Genomic DNA, 24252 nt, shown 5'->3' with positions numbered 1-24252 from the left:
TCAGCCATGTGTAAGCTAAACCAGCACATGTGGAACAGTAGCTGGAAATAGGGGGTTGCTGTTCATTTCTAAGTGTATTTCTTCTTCTGTGGTAATTATGTGTGCAGCTGTCTTCACAATTCAGAGAAGGCAAGCACTATCTTTCAATAATAAAGTGTCTTCATGGGTCAGCAGAAATGTATATTTAATGAGTACTATTTGGAAATAAATATTAAACAAGGTTAAATTCCCAGGCATGAAAAGTTTTACCAGTGTGTTTTTGTCTGTACTTACTTGTTACTGTTTTCTCTTTGTAAGTATGCCTCCACACCTGTTTTTTTTAAAAAACCTAAGACTCCTTCTTAGAGAGCACCTCCTGACTCTCTAGTAAAATAGCACGTAGGAATTCACAAAGTTGTCTTTTGCCCCCCACCATTCCCTTTTTTTAAAACTTGTGCACTTTGACTCAGGGGAGTGAATTTAATAGCCTTTTTTTGTTTGAGGGCAGAAAGCAAGGTAGCATATTAGAAAAAGCATGCACTTAGGAGACCAAACTCTCTTAGCCAAATGGGTGATCTTGGCTGAGTTACCTCACCTTGCAGAGCCGAAGTTTCCTCATGTATAAAGTGGGGAAATGGTACCGACCTCAGGAATTTTGGGTGGATTAAATGGGATAATGCATATTGAAGTGCCTAGCCTGTAATGGGTAGCCAGTAAATATTGGCATCTCTCTCCTTTCTTCTGTTCCCCTTGTTCCAGGCTTCCAGGCCTCCTCTTGACTTTATTTACTTCCTCTGATGGTTTCCCAAAATTTACTAATTTTTTCTGCATTTCCACAATTCACTAACTTCTCATCTCCTGGACAATTTTCTTACCTGAAGTTCTCTGTTATATCTGAAGATAAGCTGAAGAACCAGTACATTTGGTTAGGTATTCATATAAAAATTTTATTAAAGATGGTTAGTATACCTTTCTATATTGTACATACTTTTTTTCAAAAAGGTTTTTGTTCACTTTGTGGCTACTATGAACACACGGTTTTAGGACTATATATAGTTTGTGTGTGTGTGTGTTAATTTTATTTTTGTGCTGTGCTTTTCCCCCCTCAGTGCCCATTACAAAGAGTATAGCAAAAACACAGTCTTCTCTTCCCAAAGCGGCCCCACATTCAATGCCGTCTCCACAGAAAACTGCTATAATATTACCAACGCAGCAGATCAGGAAATCAAGTCGGATTAAACCACCTCTACATACTTCAGCCCCCAAGAAGGGAAATTCTGCTAAAAATACCACACCAAGGAAAAAAGCCCCCAAAAAGGTTAGTTGTATCTCTTCCTGATTTGTTGTACTCTGGTTATTTATTATAACATACAGGTTAGGATCATACTAACAGTATGATGAGGCCTTTTAGGAATATACTGTGCAAAGAGTATACATAAGGCTTTTTAAAGCCCACATAGCCATCAAGATTGGTATTTGTTTTTGAGTGTTTATTTATTTTGAGAGAGATACTAGTGTGTGTGCGCATGTGGGAAGGGCAGAGAGGAAGGGAGGGAGAATCCCAAGCAGGCTCCACAGTGTCAGCACAGAGCCCACTTGTGGGGCCCGGATCCCATGAACCATGAGACCATGAACTGAACCAAAGTCAAGAGTCGGCTGCTCAACCAGCTGAGCCACCCAGGTGCCCCTGGTATTTCTTTTCTTGGGTAAACTTAAAACTTTGAATAATGTTTGACTTTTTCAGAACCACATTGAAAATACTGTGTGGGTATATTTACGTTCAGGCCAGTTTATTTAAAACTCAGTATACTTTAAATTTTTTTTTTTAACATTTATTCATTTTTGAGAGACAGAGACAGAATGCGAGCAGGGGAGGAGCAGAGAGAGAAGGAGACACACAATCTGAAGTAGGCTCCAGGCTCTGAGCTGTCAGCACAGAGCCTGTTGCCGGGCTTGAGCTTTCTGACTGCAAGATCATGACCTGAGCTGAAGTCAGATGCTTAACCAACTGAGCCATCCAGGTGCCCCAAAACTCAGTATACTTTAAAAGTGAGGTGAATTTTACTATACACAAATTATACCTCAATAAAGCAGATGGAAGGTGGAATCAGAATGATGAATTCAATGATGCTAGAGTCACATACCACCTAAGTGATTCCTGCAAAGAAAACAACTTTTAAACCTGGAAATAATAGGAAAAAAAACTAGCTACTTGAAGATACTGGACAGTGAATGGAAGCAGACACACTGTGGTTCAGGAGAGTACACACAGGAGATAGGAGTGTTACACAAAATTCTATATCCAGCAAAAATATTCTTCAGGAGTGAAGGTGAACTAAAGATATTTTTAGATAAAAACATCCTTAGAGAATTCATCACTGGCAGACAAGCACTATAAGAAATGCTGAAGGAAATTTATCTCTGAGTGAATGCAAATGACTTTGTGTTTTGCTTTTTTCCTCTTAATTTCTCTCTGTCTCTTTCTTTTAATGTTTTATGTTACTTTTGAGAGAAAGAGAGAGAGAGAGATACAGAGTGTGAGCAGGAGAAGGGCAGAAGGAGAGGGAGACACAGAATCTGAAGCAGTCTCTAGGCGCTGAGCTGTCAGCACAGAGCCCAATGCGGGGCTCAAACTCATGAATGGTGAGATCATGACCTGAGCCAAAGTCGGATGCTTAACCAAGTGAGCCACCCAGGTGCCCCCCTCTTAATTTCTTTATAATAATGTGACTAAAGCAATAATCATAATATGGTCTTACGGGGTAATGTAATGCATATAGCATGATAGAATACATCATTATATAACATCAATACATAACATGAGGTAATACATGTAATACTTAGTATAAAGGTTTTGAGTGGAGGATACAGATTTATATCATTGCAAGGTTTCAACATTTTATGTTAAGTAGTACAATGTTAACTATGTAGATTATACATTATAATCCCCAGGGCATATTGTAAAAATACAAATGCAGAGAAGTATAGCTAAAAAGCCAATAGGAGAACTAAAATGAAATTCTAAGGAATATTCAAGTAACTAAAAAAAAAAAAAAAAGAGGGATAGAGGAATAAAACACAAAGGAGACAAATAGAAAAGAAATAATAAAGGGTATACTAAGACCCAAACATATTAATAATTATTTTAAAAGTTAGTGGACTCGGGGCACCTGGGTGGCTCACTTGGCTAAGCATCCTATTCATGATCTCTGTTTCCTGAGTTTGCTACACTGTCAGTGCAGAGTCTGCTGGAGGCTCTCTTTCTGTGCCCCTGCCCCAACACATGTGCACTTGCTCTTTCTCTCTCTCTCTCACAAATAAACTTAAAAAAAAAAGTGGAGTAAACTTTCCATTTAAAAGACAGATTATAAAAATGGATTTTAAAAAGACCCAAATGTATCTGGTCTACAAGTGATACACTTTTAATATAAAAACATAGAATCTTCCTAGATGGATTAGAAGTAAAATAGCAGTATTACTTAAACATTTCTGAGTTTAGCCATCTGAATATATATATATATATATATATGTATGTGTATATATATATGTATGTATGTATACATATGTATATAACATTTGTTTTGTTTTATCTAATGTTTGTTTGCAGTATGGAGCAAAATGACAATACCATTTTGATTTTAAAATTCTTAAATTGGGGTGTCTGGGTAGCTCAAGTCAGTTGAGTGTCTGACTCTTAATTTCCACTCAGGTCATGATCTCATGGTTTGTGAGTTCGAGACTTGCATCAAGCTCTTGCTTACAGTGTGGAGCCTGCTTGGGATTCTCTCTCCCTCTCTCTCTGCCTGCCTCTCTCTCTCTCTCTCTCTCTCAAAATAAATAAAAACTTTAAAATAAAATGCTTAAAATAATACTGGTATTTTTATTTCAAAAAGCATTCAGAATTTTTAAATAAAAATTAAAAGTCAATAAATGTGAATATATTTCTTTTTTTTTTTTTAATTTTTTTTTTTCAATGTTTGTTTATTTTTGGGACAGAGAGAGACAGAGCATGAACGAGGGAGGGGCAGAGAGAGAGGGAGACACAGAATCGGAAACAGGCTCCAGGCTCTGAGCCGTCAGCCCAGAGCCTGACGCGGGGCTCGAACTCACGGACCGCGAGATCGTGACCTGGCTGAAGTCGGACGCTTAACCGACTGCGCCACCCAGGCGCCCCTAAATGTGAATATATTTCAAATATAAAATCATCAACACTGAAAAAATCAAATAAGCAGGTTATTCTAATGTAAATCATTAGCAGATTAAATTTTTAAAATTCAAAATAAATTGCATAGGGGCGCCTGGGTGGCTCAGTCGGTTAAGCGTCTGACTTCGGCTCAGGTCATTGATCCCATAGTTTGTGAGTTGGAGCCCCGCGTCTGGCTCTGTGCTGGCAGCTTGGAGCCTGGAGCCTGCTTTGGATTCTGTGTCTCCCTCTCTCTCTGCCCCTCCCCCACTCACACTCTGTCTCTCTCTCTCTCAAAAATAAATAAACATTAAAAAGAATTTTTTTAAATTGCATAAAATTAAGGAAAGTTACGATATTTAAAGGGAAATAATTTTTTTTAATTAAGTAGGTTCCACACCCAACATAGGGCACAAACTCAGGACCCCAAGATCAAGAGTCACATGACTGTCAGCCAGGCACGCCCAGAAATAATATTTTATTTTAAATGCTTTTTAAAAATTAAAATTATCAAGGGTGTCATTGATGCATATTTTTAATGTGTATTTTCCAGCTGTTGAAAAAAGTCTTTGTGATTAGTTGATATAATGATGAAGATAAAACTACATGAAGTTTCTCTTTATGCCTTTATTTTCAAATAATTTTAGTTCTAATCTGACAATTTTGAAAAGGTGTTTTTGAAAATACTGTTTATAAGATGGTGGGGTCAGGTGAGGGATAGATTGATAGATTTTATAATTTTTTTTGAGATTCTATTTTTTGTTTCAAAGGAAGAATTTTATTAAAAAAATTTTTTTAAGCTTGTTTATTTATTTTGAGATAGAGAGAGGGAGGGAGTGCTATCACCTGGGCAGGGGAGAGGGGGAGAGACAATCCCAAGCAGCCTCTGCACTGTCAGCACAGAGCCTGACACAGGACTTAATCTAATGAACCATGAGATCATTACCTGAGCCGAAGTCAAGAGTGTCCACACTTAACTGATTGAGCCACCCAGATGGCCCTCAGAGGAAGAATTTTAATTCACTATCTTCTCTGTCTTTATTATTTCATCATGAAAAGATGAAGATTCTCATGTGGTTACCTATATCTCTGTTTCAGTACTGTCATGCCATAGTTTAATTATTTAGGAAACCTTTGAACTAGAGTATGAATTATTCTTTACTTTGTCCACTCTCCACACATACCCCCTCTAAGGATTCTAGTGGTATAGAAGCACATTTTTCAAATAAATGTACCTTTATTCAATATAAATAGCTAATGCAAGCATACTATATCTTGGTATGTCTTAAGACATAGGATTCAGATTTCAGATTTTTAAAATACTGTAAGAACAATAATATATCAACACAGTAATTATAGTTCAGTACTTAAAAATAATATGATTTACTGGAATACAGAGAACCCCAATGACAGTCATTAATTTAAACAAATAAGGAAAATCCAACAATATTGAATGTTATCCTATTTTATCCTCCTTTATCCCTGCTTTTAAAATATCCTCTATTAGGGGCACCTGGGTGGCTCAGTTAGTTAAGTATCTGACTTCAGCTCAGGTCAGATCTCTTGGTTCCTGAGTCGGAGCCCCATGCTGGGCTCTGTGCTGACAGCTTGGAGCCTGGAGCCTGCTTCAGATTCTGTGTCTCCTTCTCTCTCTGCCCCTCCCCCACCTGTGCTCTGTCTCTCTCTCTCAAAAATAAACATTAAAAAAATAAAAATATCCTCTATTATTACCTTTTCTAGGTATAAGAGCTCCTTCTCTGACATTGGAGAGCCATGTTTGAAGGTAGCTCCAAGAAAACTCCAAGAGTTGATACATAATAAACAAAATGCGAGTGATATTTAACAATGGCCAGAAGGCGTTTGGTTTTTACCAAATATAATAGACATAATTTTATATGGACTTTAGCAAGCCACTTATAATTTTTTAAAAATTATCACATATAATATGGAGAAATGCAGGCTAGATACAGTAAAAACCAGATAAGTGACTGCTTTGTAAAGACAAACTCTGTCCTCTGCTTTGTTTAGGTCCCCTACCCCATTTGATGTATTGCTGGATTAGATTTACAGGCTTTTCTTTAGCGGTGTGAAAAAAATAGTTGTACAGGGAACCTCAGAAAATAAAACAAGTTTTATAGAGTGAACTATTTTGGCTCAGGCGTGACCAGTTGGAGGAGGGATAACCCTGGGAATTCCAGCCTATTGGTCTCTTCCTCTCCTACCTGACCAGCTCATGGGCCCTTCTGAGAGCACAGTTTGGAAAGTACTGTAGCTTGTGACACACACAGGGGTTTCCAACCCCAAGGGCTTCAGACAGCTGATCATTTGTGAACCAGTGAGGCTGATAAGTTTTTGACCTCTGTCTTTAGGAATTTTTAAAAATGTGTAATGTATACTTGTGCTCTTTTTTTTTTTTTTACAGGAAAAATATTTTCCTGTTTTGTGTTCTACATCTTCAGCTTCTATAAATTCCCTGATCAGAGATCGTCGTGCTTATAATAGGGATGCCACTCCTGGATCATCTAAAATAGTGATGTCTACAGGTAAATTAGTATTTTTTAGAGAGTATAAAATTACTAATCTTTTACTCTGTGTTATTTTAGTGTCTTTGAAGTCTGAGGACTAAAATAAGAGGAGAACAAGATGCTGATAATCACATTTTTGAAGCATTTTTCATATTAAAGTATTTTTAAATTCTGGTTATTCATTTTGATGTTAAGGAAAAACTGTTTAAATACACAAATCAGTTGAAAATTCAGTACTCTTAAAGTATTTTATCCATCTTAGTAAGATTTACAAAATTTACATCGTTGTCAGATCTGTTTTTGTCTTCCCTTATTTCATGATGTCTTTTTGTCTTGTGTGTAATTTTAAAGCTACCTCAAATCTTTTTAAAATGCCTTTTAAGGGGCGCCTGGGTGGCTCAGTCGGTTAAGCGGCCGACTTTGGCTCAGGTCATGATCTCGCGGTTCGTGAGTTCGAGCCCCACGTCGGGCTCTGTCCTGACAGCTCAGAGCCTGGAGCCTGTTTCAGATTCTGTGTCTCCCTCTCTCTGACCCTCCCCTGTTCATGCTCTGCCTCTCTCTGTCTCAAAAATAAATAAACATTAAAAAAAAATAAAATGCCTTTTAAAATCTTGACAGATCCTTGCCTGTCAAGGGGCATGATGACTTTAAATTATTCTCTGTTATGTGAAGAGTATGAAATGACACAGACCTAGATTGAACAATCCCCCTTTTATTTGTCATCTCTTGTACATTTTCTTGTTCCCTTCCTTTTTTTAAAAGCATGTACTATTGCTTTTTCTCCTAGATCTTTATCTCCCTTATACTTTTCTGTTCTGTTGATTTTTCTCCCAATTTTACTTTCCTCGCTAAAAAGAGATTACTTTTTGAAGTAGAAAAGATCACCTAAAGATTATTGTACATACTCAGTTTATTATTTCTGATTTTTAGGCCATTAGCAGGAAAGACTAAATGAGTATAATGCAAAGGAGATAAAACATTGAAATCTTTGTTTAGCTTCACTTGTGTTCAGTAGGGTTTTGTCCATGGCTTAAGATTTTTTAATGTTTATTTATTTATTTATTTTTTTTTTTTTTTTTTAAATTTTTTTTTCAATGTTTATTTATTTTTGGGACAGAGAGAGACAGAGCATGAACGGGGGAGGGGCAGAGTGAGAGGGAGACACAGAATCGGAAGCAGGCTCCAGGCTCCGAGCCATCAGCCCGGAGCCCGACGCGGGGCTCGAACTCACGGACCGTGAGATCGTGACCTGGCTGAAGTCGGACGCTTAACCGACTGCGCCACCCAGGCGCCCCAAATGTTTATTTATTTTTGAGAGAGAGAGAGAGTGCGCGTGTGCGCACGGGTGGGGGAGGGGCAGAGAGGGAGGGAGGGAGGGAGACACAGAATCCGAAGTAGGCTCCAGGCTCTGAGTGACAGCAGAGAGCCCGACATGGGGCTCGAACTCCCCAACCGTGAGATCATGACCTGAGCTGAAGTCAGGACGCTTAACCAACTGAGCCACTGAGGTGCCCCACCATGGGTTAAGTTTTTAATAGCTGTTTCATTTCTGTGATAAGAGTCCATCCTTCCTCTGGCTGTTGCCACAAAGTTGAATTATCATATATTTCAAAATAGTGAAAGTGAGATTAATGGGTTTTTATTCTACTGAATATAGACTATATATAAAATTGGGCAGTATAAATTAAATGATGAATGAAAATAATGTGCTTCTTGATTTAGGGGGACAGTATATTTTGTGTTTGGTAATAATACAACCTCATATTGTTACATTGTATGTTGATTTAGATTTATTGATTCCCAGGGAAGAACTGTTATGGAAACGTGACATTTGCATGATTATAGATGATTTGTTTCTCATTCATATGCTTGGAGCGCCTGGGTGGCTCAGTAGGTTAAGCCTCCGACTTTTGATTTTGGCTCAGGTCATGATCTCACAGTCTGTGAGATCAAGCCCTGTGTTGGGCTTGGTGCAGACAGAACGGAGTCTGCTTGGGATTCTGTCTCTCCCCCTCTGCCCCACCTCCACTCGTACTCTGTTTCTCTCTCAAAATAAATAAATAAACATTTAAAAAATATAAATCATAAGCTTTTATTATACTAAGGAAAGCATTTAATTTTGGATTTTCTTCAGTGAACCTTGGCATATATATAAAGACCATTTTTATTTTCCTTAAGTTAATGAAAAAAATTGCTCTAGGTCATTAGAACTTACTGTGTGGCATGTATCTTAAATTATTTGGGTTACTTTAGAAAATATAATGAAGGTGCGGTGTTGGTGATTTAAAATAACCAGTCTAAGAAGGAGTTGTGACCAATTTTGAAAGAAAATTCTTACACTGTGTGTACAGTTGAAAGGTGAAAATATTTATCTTCATACCATTTTCTGTGATGTGGAAATGTGTAAAGAATTGTTTTATGATGCTACTAAACTTGGATAGTTTTTATTATAAGTTTAGGCAGAATTCTAGAAAATTGAATAAGCATTTGGATTATTTCTCTCTAGATTGAATATCTTTATACAAATGTGAAAAGACGTTTACATATGTATTTTTAGGTAGCAGAAATGGTCATTGATACTAACTATATTTGGGTTCTCTTTGAAGTGTGGTTAGTGGGATATAGTAATTACGTAGTGTTTATGTTGCTTTTAACCAGTCTGTTTGTTATTTTTGTATACACCTGTTTCCTCAAGTCTGTGTCTATGTAAACAAACATGGAAACTCTGGTCCTCACCTGGATCAGAAGAAGATCCAGCAACTGCCTGACCACTTTGGTCCAGGCCCAGTGAATGTGGTGCTCCGGAGGACTGTGCAGGCCTGTGTGGATTGTGCCTTTCAAAGCAAGACTGTTTTTGGATTTCTTAAGCCAGATCATCGTGGAGGAGAAGTGATAACTGGTATGCTCATCTAATCCTTTATTCAGCTTTTCTTCCAGATTTGATTTTAGGTTTTGAGAAGGCAAAGATTTTATAATATACAGATTATTTTATAATACTTATAGTCTATGAGCTATTTATAATATTGGCATGCTTATATTGATATAATAGAATATTTATATAATTATATGTCTATAGACTTTTAACTCTGGTTTGAAAAGTTTAACTTTATGTTCAAAATAGACAAGTAATGTCAGAGTCATACTGTAAATTGAGGTAAAAGTTTTTTTTATATGCTATATTAAGTTCACTATAGACAAAATAACTTGGTTGATAATATATTTTAATGTTTTTAGAAAACAGACTGATCTATAAGAGGCTCTAAATGAAACTGTGATTCAAGAAAGCTTAGGAGATAAGATACAGCTGGCTTTCATGATTGTCTGATCAGATACTATATTTATACCCACAGAATGCTTGGAATAGCAGGAAGTGTTATTATACATCATTGGGTTGCTGCTGCTGATGCTGTTGTTGTTTGCCTTATGAATATTTTTAAATGAGAATGCTTTTACCAATACAGGCTCTTATGTTTTAATGAGAGGAACTTTATAATTTAAGATTATTCTTTTGTAAATTACAAAAACCACAAATTACATTTATAATACATTCCCTAAATTGATGGCTTTTTTTCGTTGTAGTTTTCATCTTTCTATGATGTAACTGACCTCTCTTTTCCCCCCCGATAGCCTCCTTTGATGGGGAGACTCATTCTGTCCAGCTCCCTCCAGTGAATAGTGCATCATTTGCCCTTCGCTTTCTTGAGACCTTGTGCCACAGCCTGCAGTGTGATAACCTTTTGAGTAGCCAGCCCTTTAGCTCTTACAGAGGTAATACTCAGAGTCCTACAGAGCTTGATAAAACTGTACCAGGTGAGAGAAAATGTAAAATTTTATACTGTGCTTCTATATTTCTATTACATTTTATAATTAGCTTGAGAATCTTGTATCATTCAGGTTTTCCTTGTGTCCTCCTCAAAGTAGCCACAATGAACTAGACATATATAATATATAGTTGTTTTTGTTCATTCGAAACAAGAAAATAAATTCTTATATTCATAATGAACTTGAGAATCAAAACCTGAAAAGTATCCCATGGTTTGATTTGCGTTTCCCTAATGGCTGAGGTTGTTTGCATCTTTTCATGTGCTTACTGGCGATTTGTGATCTTTGGAGAAATGTCTATTTAAATCCTTTGTCTATTTTTAATTGGGTTCCTTGTTTTTTTATTGCACAGAAATAAAATATATTTGTTCCTGGTATATATCATATTGTAGTTGTTATATATAAAGAGTCTTTGTATATTCTGGATATAAGTTCCTATCAGAAATACGCTTTGCACATATTTTCTTCCATTCTGTAGATTGTCCTTTCACTTTCTTGATGGTGTCCTTTGAAGCACAAAACTTTGTGATTTCAGCGAAGTCCATTTTATCTATTTTTTCTTTTGTTTCTTGTACTTTTGGTGTCATACCTAAGAAAATACTCCTTAGTAAAAGTTCACAAAGATTTACCTCTGTATTTTCTCCTAAGAATTTTATAGATTTAGCTGTGTATTTAGATTATTGATCTATTTTGAATTAATTTTTCTATATATAGTGAGGTAGGGGGTCCAATTTCATGCTTTCACATTTGGATATCTAGTTGTCCCAGCACCATTTGTTAAAAGACTACTCTTTCCCTATTGACTTGTCTTTGCACCCTTGTCAAAATGTATGGATTTATTTCTGGACTTTGTATTTTTTTTTTTTTTAATTTTTTTTTTCAACTTTTATTTATTTTTTTGGGGACAGAGAGAGACAGAGCATGAACGGGGGAGGGGCAGAGAGAGAGGGAGACACAGAATCGGAAACAGGCTCCAGGCTCTGAGCCATCAGCCCAGAGCCCGACGCGGGGCTCGAACTCACGGACCGCGAGATCGTGACCTGGCTGAAGTCGGACGCTTAACCGACTGCGCCACCCAGGCGCCCCTGGACTTTGTATTTTATTGATCTGTATGTCAATCCTCATGGCAGTACCACACTATCTTGGTTACCATAGCTTTTTGTAGTAAGTTTTGAGATTGGGAAGTATGAGTTTTCCAACTTTGTTCTCCTTTTTCAAAATCGTTTGGGCAAGTCTGGGTTTCCTTATGAATTTTAAGATCAGCTTGTCAATTTCTGCAAAGAAGCCAGCTGGAATTTTAATAGAGAGTGTGTTGAATCTGTAGATCATTTTAGGGATTATTGCCCTGTAATAATACTGAGTCTCCTAGTTCATGAACATGGGATGTCTATTTATTTAGGTCTCACTTAATTTATTTCAACAGTATTTTGTAGTTTTCAGAAAGGACATCTGGCACTTCTTTTGATAAATTCATCCTGAAACATTTTATTCTTCTTAACATTATTGTAAGTGGAATTATTTCCTTAATTTTGGGATTGTTCATTGCAAGTGTATAGAGATACAATTGATTTTTTTATTATTAATCTTGTATTCTGTGGTCTTGCTGAATTTATTTGTTCTCATTGGAGTTTTTGTATGTGTGAATTTCTTAGGATTTTCTTAAAGTGTATTTTGTCTGATATTAGTATAGCCACTCCAGTTTTAAGTACTGTTTGTATGGTATATTTTTTCTCAGTCTTTTTCTATGAACTTATTTGTGTATTTGAATTTAAAGTCTGTCTTTTGTATTTAAGTATGTAATTGGAACATTTCTTTTAATCCATTCTGCTAATCTGATTTTTTTTTTTTTTACTGGAGTATTTTCTTATGCACAGTTAATATAATTACTAGTAAGGTAGGATTTATTTATTTTTTATTCATTCATTCATAAGGTAGGATTTACATCTACAATTTTGTTACTTGTTTTCTGTATATCTTAGGTTTCTTTTGGTCTTTTCTTCCATTACTTTCTTTTTATTGTTTGTTTGAAATAGATGGTTTCTTGTATACCATCTTAATTCCCTTGTTCCTTTTACTAAATTTATTGAGTTCTTTTTTTTTTTTTTTTTTCCTTTTCTGTCCAGGAGTTATCTTCTTAGTAGTTGCCTTGGGGATCACAATTAACATCTTAATTTAAAACAGTCTAGTTTGGATTAATACCAACTTAATTTTAATATTATGCAAAAACTTTGCTCCACTACAGCTCTATTTCCTGCCCCCTTCTTTGTTCTTTTATTGCCAAATTATATTTTATACATTATAAGCCCCCAAATACAATTTTTTAATTGTTGTTTTTTCATTTTTTTTATTACCATGTTTTTTATTTTTTAAAGTAAGCTCTCTGCCCAATGTGGGGCTTGAACTCATGACCCTGCGATCAAGAGTTGCATGCTCTACTTTCTGAGCTAGCCAGGTGCCCCTAGTTGTTTTTTTATTTTATTTTATTTTTTTTAATTTTTTTTTCAACGTTTTTATTTATTTTTGGGACAGAGAGAGACAGAGCATGAACGGGGGAGGGGCAGAGAGAGAGGGAGACACAGAATCGGAAACAGGCTCCAGGCTCTGAGCCATCAGCCCAGAGCCTGATGCGGGGCTCGAACTCCCGGACCGCGAGATCGTGACCTGGCTGAAGTCGGACGCTTAACCGACTGCGCCACCCAGCCGCCCCCCTAGTTGTTTTTTTAAAGGAAGAAGGAGAAGAAAAGAGTTACAAACACAAATAAATTTACTGGTACTCTTTGTTTTTTTATGTGGATTTGAGTTGCTGTCGAATGTCATTTCATAAGCTATTTAAGTGAGGAATCTTCTCACTTGTGAGCTCTTTAAAAACGTGAGGAATTTCTTATTTCTCCTTCATTTTTTAAAAGTTAGTTTTGCTGGATGTCGAATTCTTAGTTGACTGTCTTTTTGTCAATTTGAATGTCATCCCACTTCCTGGTAGCCTCTGTAGTTCCTGATGAAAAGACAGTTGTTAATCTTATCAAGGATCTCTTTTACATGAAGACTTGCTTTTCTCTTGCTGATTTCAAGATTCTCTTTGTTTTTTTGCTTTTGATTAGTTTGTCTGTTTTTTTTACGTGTGGATATCTTTGAATTTTTCCTGGTTGGAGGTTGTTGAGGTTTTTGGATATTCGGGTCAATGTTTTTCATCAAATTTGGGAAACAGCCATTATTTTTTCAAATGTTCTTTCTGTCCTCTTCTCTCTGTCACCTCTCCTTCTGAAACTCTCTCATTATGTGTGTTTTGGTGTCCTTGATGGTATCCCATAGGTCTCTGGGGTCTGTTCATTTTTCCTCATTCTTTTTTCTTTCTGTTCCTTAGACTGTATAATTTCATTTGACATTTCTTTAAATCTGCTGGTTCTTTCTTGTGTTAGTTCAAAGCTGCTGTTGAGCCCATCTAGTGAATTTTTCATTTCATCTGTACTACTTTTCAAGTCCTGAATTTCAATATCCTTCTTTTTTGTAATTTTTATATTGATTGTCCCTATTTGGTGAGATATTGTTCTCATATTGTCCTTTAGTTCTTTAGGTATTGTTGTTATTATTATTATTATTAGTTCTTTGAACATAAATAGAATCGCTGATTTAAAGTCCTTGTCTACTAAGTCCAGTATCTGGGCTTCCTCAGAGACGGTTTCTACTGACATATTTTCCCCTCTTTGTATGGGCCATACTTTTCTGTTTCTCTGCATGTCTCCTAATTTTTTAGTTGAAAACTGGGCTTTTAAAAATAGGGTAAAGCAATAACTCTGAAAATCAGCTTTTCTCCCCTTCCCTAGGGTTTGTTGTTGCTGGTACTGTTTGTATAGTGACTTTCCTGGACTAACTTAATGACTTCCTGCGCTCATTTGTTATATGTGGTCACTGAAGTCTGCTCATTTAGCTTAGTTTTCAGCAAATGATTGGACAGGGATTTCCATAAATGCCTGCAACTGGTCTTTTCCCCATCCTTTGCCACGTAGTTCTGTGTATGTGCTAGAATTTACCTTGAACACTCCAGGAAGCAGTTTATAAGTCTGCTTTGTGCAGAGCCTCAAGGTTAGCAAGAAATGAAAGATTAAGACCTTCTTAGGTCTTTCCTGGACATGGATACAGCCTTGCACATGCATATGGCCTTCTAGATTCCCAGGAATATCTCCATGTTTTTCAAAGTCTCCTAATGGACATTTTATTCTCCAGGGTTTTTTGTTTGGTTTGGTTTGGTTTGGTTTGGTTTGGTTTGGTTTTTTAAGCTTTTTGGTCAACTTCTTGTGAGCCCCAGCTGGTAATGCTGGCTCAGGCAGCTGCATTGTTAAATAATTGCTACTTTGGGGTGCTTTGTTTTGTTTTGTTTTTTTGAGCGATGTCTTGGAGATAGGGCTGTTCACACAGAGTAGGCTCTGATTTAGGTCAAATAAAACAAGCCCTGAGATCAGAGCTTTTCATTGAGCTTCAAGATTGGTCAAATAGTGACAGTTCTCTGGGGATAGGGCCTTGTGGGAGCTCCAAACCCATTGTGCTGCCTCCAGTGACTACTAGGCTGCTGGTTTTCATAGCTCCGGTAGTTGTGAACCTGTTGGTTTACAAAGCTGCTGCAAAACTGAGTGAAGGGGATGATGTTAGGGAAGCTAAAATGGCACAGAATTTACTGTTCTGACATTTAGCCATTTTTTTCTTGAACAGATGCTTTTACGATTGTTGTAAGCTTTTACTTAATGTCCAGAGTTTTTGGAAAAGGTAATTTTGCCAATGTCTTCATTATTTTTATGAAGAAATGGATTTTTGGAGATCCTTAATCAGTCATCCTGGAAGTGCCTCGAGATGATGCCTTTTAAATTACTTCGTGAATTACCTGCTTTTTTCTGGTTATCTCTGCAGGAACAATTTCATGCCTGAGGTTATTTCTACGATATCCAGAAGCAGAAATTAAGACTCATTTTTATATTTTATCAGCCTCAGATAGTAATCCATATACCAACTTCATAAATTTTTCATAAAGCATTAGAATATTACAAGTAAAAGATGAGTAAAGTTTTTCTGATCTTGCTAAGAATCTGAGGTAAACAAACATCTATAAAAAACTAAATGTTAGTATTTGACTTTTCTGTGTCCATTTAATAATGGATATGAAAAGAGTCAAAAGAGAGTCAATTAAATTCTTTATAAGAATTTATATGTCCTATTTGTAGAAATATTCGTCATTCACTGAAATATGTTTTGTGTAATTTTGTAGTTCATGATTAAAAATAAAATCAAGTGGTAAGAGCTCTCTTAGACTCTTCAGTAATCAGTCAGTAACCAGATGGCTAAAGGTTGCTTATCAGGTGATCTTAAGAAGCATGCCCTGGCCCCCAGCCCTCTTGAACCAGATAAAGTTTGACTTTGGTACTTTCTTATTGTAATATTTCTTCTCACTCAAGTTCTATTATCAGACTTTTTAGATTTCTATTAGACTTAATTTTTCCTTTTAGTTGAGGATTAAATCAAGATATTGATTGATTTTTAGAGTGTAATTGATAATTTGATATGTCATTACTTTCAGGATCATGCCTTAAAGAGTAGTCCTTTAGGTAGAAATGCATTTGGCTTAATAATCTGTAGAGTATATAGTAAGGGTAGCTCTAGGCCACGATTGTTGCGTGTAAAATGGGATGTCCATTGTACCCTGTCTTCTCCTTTTCTGAATTCTTAACTTTTCTTGTTGATGAGAATAATTTTCCCAGGCCTTTTGACACGGTATAATTGATTTTCTTACTGCTTCCTGAGGTATTTAGAGAGATGTGATGACCCTAGAATAAATGATGCCTAGACATAATGCTTTTAGCTCTTGAATATGATGTCAATGAAATATATAACAGGATGAAATGAACACACATTATTCATAAACAATCAAGTAATTGATAAATTATTGATGAAGTTATAGTAGGCAGATGATTTGGAAACAAAAGTGTTATATGCTGATGATCTGACAATGCTTGAGGAATGTTAATTAGTTATAACAGACACCTTTTTTTTAAAAACAGTAAAAGAAGACATAACAGAAAAGAAAAGCCCCAAACGGCCTTCTCAGGAACCTTTACCTTATGTTGTTCCTGTGTCACCTAAGTTCCCCAAAACAAAGGTGCATGCTTCTACAGGTAAATAGTATTTATACATCCCAGGAGTGGGAAGAAAAGTCACTCTGCTACCACTTACTGTATGCTCTTGGGTGGGGGTATATATTTGCTGAAAGCTCATAAAAGAAGATTAGAAAAACCTAGTACCTTTCTCCAATGAAATTTGCTGTTTAATATTAATTTTTTTTATTTTTGAGAGACAGTAGGTGTGAGCCAGGGAGGGGCAGGGAGAGAGAATCCCAAGCAGGCTTCACGCTGTCAGCGCAGAACCTGATGTGGGGCTCAAACTCTCGAACCGTGAGATCATGACCTGAGCTGAAATCAGGAGTCGGATGCTTAACGGAGCCACCCAGGTGCCCTCCAGTGAAAGTTTTAAGTGCCCAAGTAGTAAGCAAATGTTAGAAGCCAATTGTGTGGTCATATTATAACAAATAGTTGTGGAGAACTGCATTCTTAAAAATGAATGCTTTAGTGAGGTGTTGACAGCCTTGGTGGCAAGACTGGCAAGGGACAATTGCCATGAGAAACAGGTGATGTCGTGGAATCAATTTGGATGTTAAGACGGTGTCCATTACTGAGAATGCCAAGAAGGGGATGGCCATGTACTTTGTGTTTAGAGGTTTGTGGTTCAGTATAGCATGGCTTAAGTGGCTTGTTGAAGATGACAAGATCTTTTGACCTTTGGAAGTATTTAAGCTGTAAGTCTACTGAAGATAATTGCCTTTGTCTTCTTTTCTTTTAGAAGAATCATTGTCTTCTGAAGGAAATGGCATGCCCAAGGAGGAGAAGCTTCCTGAAGATTCCAAAAGCCCACCACTAAGTCCAGCAAGTTCTGTAACTCCTGACAGCAGAAATCCTGTAAGCGCTCATACTGCAGTCTCCAGGGATTTTTCTCCAAGTGTGCCAGGCCACTCAAGTTCAGCACTGGTGGGAACTAAATCTACCAAGAGCAGTCAACATGAAGTTAAATTCCAAACGCAGAAGAAAAGTGAAGGTATATTTAAAAACAGTGATTCTCAACCAGTGTGTTCCTTTACTCCTCAAGTTTTCCATGCCCAAAAATATCCCCTGAGAGCGTATGACATTGGAGAAAGTGCCAAAATTAAGGAGTTTGAGTCCTCCCTATTTATGTCACTGTCAGGATCAGGCCAGTACAGATGGCTCTGATCCTCATGGCAGCATAGAACTGTCTTTGGGGATCTGGATCACCAACCATGTCTCTCATAGAGACTTCTTAATTCATGGTTCTTATTAATGGTTCCCTTGTAATTTATCATTTCATTGGCTACTGTCTGGACTCACAAACAAACCTCCTGTGACACTGAGGCTTGGAACGATGTACTCCCTCTCCTTTTTGATGTACTCTCTTCCTTGTCAGAAGAGACCTTTCCTGGCCCTAGCCTGTGTGTGACTCCCAGATCTGGGTTCTGGTATTCTGTTGCTGCAGCCATTTCTCCATTCTCCACACCTTCGGTTACTCCCTCAGACCCACCAGGAGTATTTAATATGTGTAAACACGGCAGCAGCATCTTGCCATTTGGAAAGAGCCAGCATAGTTTTCCATGTGCAAAGATAGCTGCCCTTTACCATTTTAAGCACTAAGAGTGTGGGGGTAGGGGTAGAAGTGGGGTGAGGTGGGTTAAGGGTGAGAATAAGTGTTCTATCCTTTTTGCCCTGGTAGGCATCTAGGTAAGGTGAGCAGTGAATGCAGTAGGAACTGTCTGACTCAGTTGCTTTTTATCATGGATATTATCTACGGGCAACTGCACTGCATACATGCTATGACATATTTCATGTCGTCCCCTTCCATCTCCCACCCCATGTAGATCGCCTCTGCTTTCAGAGTGACGTTTGCAAGGAGTCTGACAATACATGTTTATTCCATAAAGGGATAACATAGCTGGAATTTTAGGTATTTTCACAAAACACGAGCTTTTGAAGACGGGCCGCCTCAGTAAAAGGCTATAAAAGGTTACCTCCGATGCTGAATATCTCACTTTCAAATGTATGCCTAAGCATAACAAAGTAGCCTGTATTTGGGCTGGAGAAGGCTAGTTTCTGGTCTCTCCAGGAGTGAAAAGACTAATAGTAATAACATTACTTACTAGTAATTTTCTATTATTAATAATAGAAATCAGCATCATCTTCATCACTGTCTGCCATGTGCCAGGTGCATAATATTTTACATAGCCTTATACAGTACATCTTTACAATAATTCCTTGAGATGTATGTGCCTGTAAACATTTTTCTGTGAGAAATCTGAGAAGTCACTTGTCTAAGGTCCCCAGCTAGAAAGTGGCTGGGTCAGTCCTTGAATCCAGGCGCTCTGGCCCCAGGCCGTACACTTAACTTCTGGGCTGCTTCCATCTCCAGAGAATAGGTAAGCATTTCACTTGAAAAGTGTCTAGACATGTCATTACCATTACTTTCTTTAAGGTTTTGGAACTGTTACTTAAGGCTGAGTCCCCCCCCGGTTGCCGGTGATGCTTTCACAGCCCTCTGCCCTGCCCCATTATTTGAATGAAATAAATTGTTTATTTTTATTTTAGGAAAGAAATCCAGTAACATTGTCGTGGATAAAATCAAATCACTTTCATTTTATTTGTTTCAGAAACATTTAGTGTATGTAAGACAAAGCCATTCATGAAAAAAAGCATGACTGAACTTTATTTTTCACATAGTTTATTTCATGTAATTATTGAGAATAACACTAATGTTTGCAATTATGATTGTTTTGAAGATGCAGGCCCACTTAAATTATTTTTCCATAATGGATTAAAAATAGATGATATTACAGTTGTTTTAACATAAAATTATAGCTTTATACCATAAATTATATCTTTGCCTATAGGTTTTCTGTTGTAATCTTTGAAACTAGTTACATGTTATTTGAGACCTAACTATACCAGATTCTGATGACGTAAACCAGAAATCCCACAAAAAAGTTAATTTAGAGGTATTGATTAGCTTTGCCAATAACTTCTTAATCTCAAATTGAGTCTTTCTTGAGCTAAAGGGGAAGACTTTTCTGTCTAAATTGTTAAAATGCCTTAGGCATGGCATGGTCTATACACCGTCGTCATTTTCATTTGGGTTGACACAGCCCAGCGGCATTTCTTGGTAGATATGACCAACAGTTTTATCTCTGACAAGTGGAAGGGAGGATGTATTTTAGTAAAGAGTTGTTGTTTCACATTGAAGTTGCAATAGTGAAAGAGAAAACAAATATACTTTTGAGCTACACATAAAAAAAAACTTACCATTGTGAGTTCTTTTATCTTCTGTTTTTCTTTGCCCTTTACCTGGGTAAATATCAAAATGCCCCTAAAATGGCTGGAGCCCAGATAGGAGAGAAAAAGTATATCTTTGGTTAATTCATACCAAAAACAAAAAAAACCAAATCTGTGTTGACGGTCCTTGTTTAAAGAAACAGATCTTCCTAGCAAATTACAAAACTGTCTTCTGTCACACATTAAACTTTAGAGAGTCAAGCCACTCTGGTTGAGTAAATGAATACTTGTCTGGACACAAAGAAATTATAGCACAACTTGGTGAACAGCACACCTAAAACTTTTTGAAGTATGAGTGCTTAATTTATTCTCTGTCTCAATTATTTCTTTTTTTTGACCTGAAACATTCAACCAGAATATCTATTACTATGCAATTAAACTTGAGAGAGGTATTCAATATAATGTTAAAGTTACTTCTGACCTAGCCAAGCAGAAAATAATCCTCCTTTCTTCAAAATTCAGAGAAGCATTTAAGCCATAAGAGACAGGAATTTAAAAAGCAAAGTGATGCTAAAAATGTCCATATTGAATACATGGGAGAGATTCAGTAAAAACTAATTTGGTTCTCAAAGATAATGGGGTTATTGAAATTCATTGATTAAAGTGAATAAATGTAAGCAATTAGAAAACCAAATCTGGAGACTTGCCATTGTATTTAGCTGGTAAGAGAAACCTAGTCTAGACATACTAAGAGGAGGGAGATTGAGAGAAATTCATCGAAATACTTAAAGAGAGTAATAGGTTAACTTAGATTAACCTAATTTAACCCAAGCAACAGATCTTTTGCTGTCTTTGCCTGTGGCCAACAAAGCCTCAGATTGCTCAGTCTGTTTTATGATTTTTGAAACTTTAGGGTAAATTCTGAAGCTGCTCTTGTTTTTGGGGGAGGTCAGATGGGGTACTCTTGGGCAGCCATCCTCAGGTCACCTCTAGCTAGACTTGCGCTGGATTCTACACTTAGAGTCCCGGGTCCTTGCTGGGGTGCTTACTAGAAGGTTCCAGGAATGAGAGACCATCTCTCCCTACCTAACATCTCTTCTTTCAGGATAATGATCAGGTCGAGTATGATTTGTCTTTTTTCCCCCCCATTGAAGCTCCAAGTTATATAGCTGTACCTGATCCCAGTGTCCTGAAACAAGGCTTCTCTAAGGACCCTTCAACCTGGTCTGTGGATGAAGTGATACAGTTTATGAAACATAAAGATCCTCAAATATCAGGCCCCCTCGCCGACCTCTTCAGGCAACATGTAATGTATCTTTTGATCCGGTTTTCCTGCCGTAATGCCTTTCAATGACCTCTGTGCAGGCCCTTCAGTTGGATGGATGCTGATTAGTGTGGATGGTGGGGGAACCCTATCAACTGATTTTTTTCCATATGTGAGAAAGCTTACTTGGCCCATAGTTAGCTTCTTAAAAGGTAGAGGCTGGATCTGTGCTTTAAACGGGTACTCGAGTACCTAAAGTACTACAAGTCTTCAAGTTCTCCAGGAAGATGATTCAACATGGCCACTCTCAGATGTCGTCTCCCACAAGGATCCTCCTCCCCTCTCCTCCCTGCTTTGCCCCAGGACCGTGAGTAGGAGGGGGTAACCACAAGCTGTGACAGGGTATCTTCCTTGTTAATGATGCCCAATGAGTCCAGCAACTGTAAGATTAAATGCAGTTTTATTTTAAATAGGAGCTCGTTAATCCCAAATAATATGCTGCTGTGACATAAACTGGTTAACTAAGGAAATAAAGAAATTTTAGGAGGATGCCTTGTGTCTATTAAGTAATGTTTATAGTCTTTTCTGAGAAATCAGTGACCAAATATCTTACGTCCTTTTCAGTATTCTAAGAAAATCAGTAGTTTTAGCATTTAATTAGCTTCAGACAACTAACTAATTCGCTTTCAACATAAAGACAACACTGTGTATATAGCACATTTATAGTTTGCATTGATGCTGACATACTCATATTCCCAGCCTTTTTAAGAAAGTTAATGACCGTCTGAAATTTGTTTCTACAATTCATAGTTTTCTACTCTTTGTCATAGGTAGGTAGTATTGTATTCAACACACAGTACTTAAAATCAGACAGCTTGATGCTTAGGCCATTTTTGAAAGATACTGGATTAAATTTCCTTTTTCTTAAAATTTGAAGTAAACTTAAAAATTGTCAAATGATGTCTTGCTGTAGAAATTATATTTTTAATAGTTCTCAGGAAATAATATTCAGAGAATATATATCGAGAATGTACAACTGCCCTCTATTTTACATGTTCTTATATAGAAATAACTTGACAAGGTAGGAATGCATCACTAATCATAGTTTCCTTTCTCTATAGGAAATTGATGGGAAGGCTCTGCTACTCCTCAAGAGTGAGGTGATGATGAAGTACATGGGGCTGAAGCTGGGCCCGGCATTAAAGTTGTGTTACTACATTGAAAAACTTAAAGAAGGAAAATACAACTAAAACAAAATTGTATGTTGAGATTGGACACAATTCTCAGTTGTCCTCATAACTTTTAATTTAAAAATGTTTTTATTCTCCTAGCAGCTTTTGTTTGGTAGACAGTTCCTCTAAAAGTATGTATATCCAGAATCACAAAACAACGTTATAGTTCACTCTACTTTAAAAACAGTTTAACGTTAGTAGTAGTATATTCAAATTGGGAGTTCTTTATGTCTTTTTCTTATTTTACAGTTGAAAATTTATCATTTGATTGCACAGTTTACAAATTTATTTCATGCTGGAAACAGAGAAACACCTTTGATTTCAGTTAATGTTTATATATAGAACCAAAACAGCTGAATCCCAAAGGGGAAAGTATCAGGGACTGACAAGTTCTCTCATAAAATCCATGAGAAGTTTTCCTTAGAAGAGAATTTAAAGATGCAACTGCAGACATTATCTTTCTCCCAATATTTTATGTCTGTTACTGCCATTTTGTTTGTGTTCTGCCAGTTTCCAGAAAGGGAAAGCCATATAAATTATTTTCCTTTTGTTATTATTTCTCTGTATGTTGTATTTCTTCATATTTAAAGAAAAAAAGCAACCTTATAAGCTTTCATAAAGTGTTCTTAATCAGTTTTTGATAAATTTTGAACAGTTATAGGATACATAGAATGGTTGTTTTATGCAGGAGATATTATACTACAAGGGTGGTTTGGATGGAGTCAGGTTAATTTTTTTTCAATAATATACCTATTATTTTAAAACGTTACATATTTTCGCTAAGCGTAGACATTTAACTGGGCATTCATTCCTCACATCTCTATATGAAGACACCTGTGCCCAAATTTTTATAAGATATATATTTTATTGTCTGTGTTTATTCCTCATATGGATACTATACCATATTTATATATTATTCTATACCTGTAGGTATACGAACAAGTAAATCTCTTCTTTTTGAATTTAATATGGCACTTTGTACTGCCACAGAGGTGATGGTGAACTATTTATATAGTTAGAGGTTTTTATTCTATAAAAAATATGTGCATCATTTGCTATCACTATTACCTCTCAGCTTTGTCTTCAGGGGATAAGAAACAATCCGTAGGTTGGTTTTCACACAGGGAAGTTCTCTGTCCTATGCAATGTTTCTAGTGAATTTGCTTAGCTCTGAGCCATTTATTCTGCTACATTTTGGAAGATATTTGATTCTGACTTCTCATTTTGGGCTTTATTTTTAAAGTTAGAACTTTAAAGGGGAAATGGTGCTATATGTTTATTGTAATTACTTTGTACAACTTTGGTGTAATGTTTATAAGCTATGAGAATCTGTGCTAAAACTCTTAGCCATTTGTTGTAAATGCCAATAAAATATACACCAGGGGCATGAATGTACATTTTCTTTCTCAGAAAACCAAATGTACTTTATATAAGAATGCAACTATTTAAAGGGTGATTTTATCTATGTTATTCCTTTTGTGTTATAAGACAGAATTCTAATTTAAACCTGGTTTTTCTTCAAATTGTTTGTGTGAAGATGCCGGTGCCCGGTTGAACAGTCCTCAGGTGTGTTTGTATGAATACTATGTTTTACAGTTTTCAGATTTAAACATTTAATAAAGTTTAAAAAACAATAATTAATGTCAGAGCCTCAGACTTGAGTTTATTCGCTTTCACCGCGTGACATTAATGCACGCACTTATTAGAGTTGATGAAGAGGCACTCTGGTAAGTTCGTGGGTTTCTGTGTCCAAATACTTGAGTTTTAACACTTGCCCTCGTTCTACATTTAAGCGGATCCCTCGCAGGGGGGCCTGATCTCTCGTAGGGCCTTAAACCGGACCCCGGGGGAGCAGTGCGACGTGACCTCGGGGAGCTTC

General features: G+C 36.7%; 1 protein-coding gene across 1 annotated transcript in view; it reads left to right on the top strand.

The window, feature by feature from the left end:
• SCML2 (Scm polycomb group protein like 2) overlaps positions 1–24006 on the top strand; it is a 79303-nt gene extending 55297 nt beyond the window's left edge. The window contains exons 8-15 of the mRNA XM_032592230.1: positions 1089–1297; positions 6585–6705; positions 9383–9586; positions 10315–10497; positions 16554–16667; positions 17389–17640; positions 21032–21183; positions 22263–24006. Coding sequence (XP_032448121.1) covers positions 1089–1297; positions 6585–6705; positions 9383–9586; positions 10315–10497; positions 16554–16667; positions 17389–17640; positions 21032–21183; positions 22263–22391 — 1364 coding nt within the window. The 3' untranslated portion in view covers positions 22392–24006. The remainder of the gene's footprint in view (positions 1–1088; positions 1298–6584; positions 6706–9382; positions 9587–10314; positions 10498–16553; positions 16668–17388; positions 17641–21031; positions 21184–22262) is intronic.
• The last annotated feature ends 246 nt before the right edge of the window (positions 24007–24252 follow it).

The sequence above is a fragment of the Lynx canadensis genome, chromosome X, assembly GCF_007474595.2.
Source record: "Lynx canadensis isolate LIC74 chromosome X, mLynCan4.pri.v2, whole genome shotgun sequence".
NCBI classification, from domain to species: domain Eukaryota; kingdom Metazoa; phylum Chordata; class Mammalia; order Carnivora; family Felidae; genus Lynx; species Lynx canadensis.
Note: the sequence above shows the minus strand (reverse complement) of the source record. Positions and strands in the feature narration are given on the sequence as shown.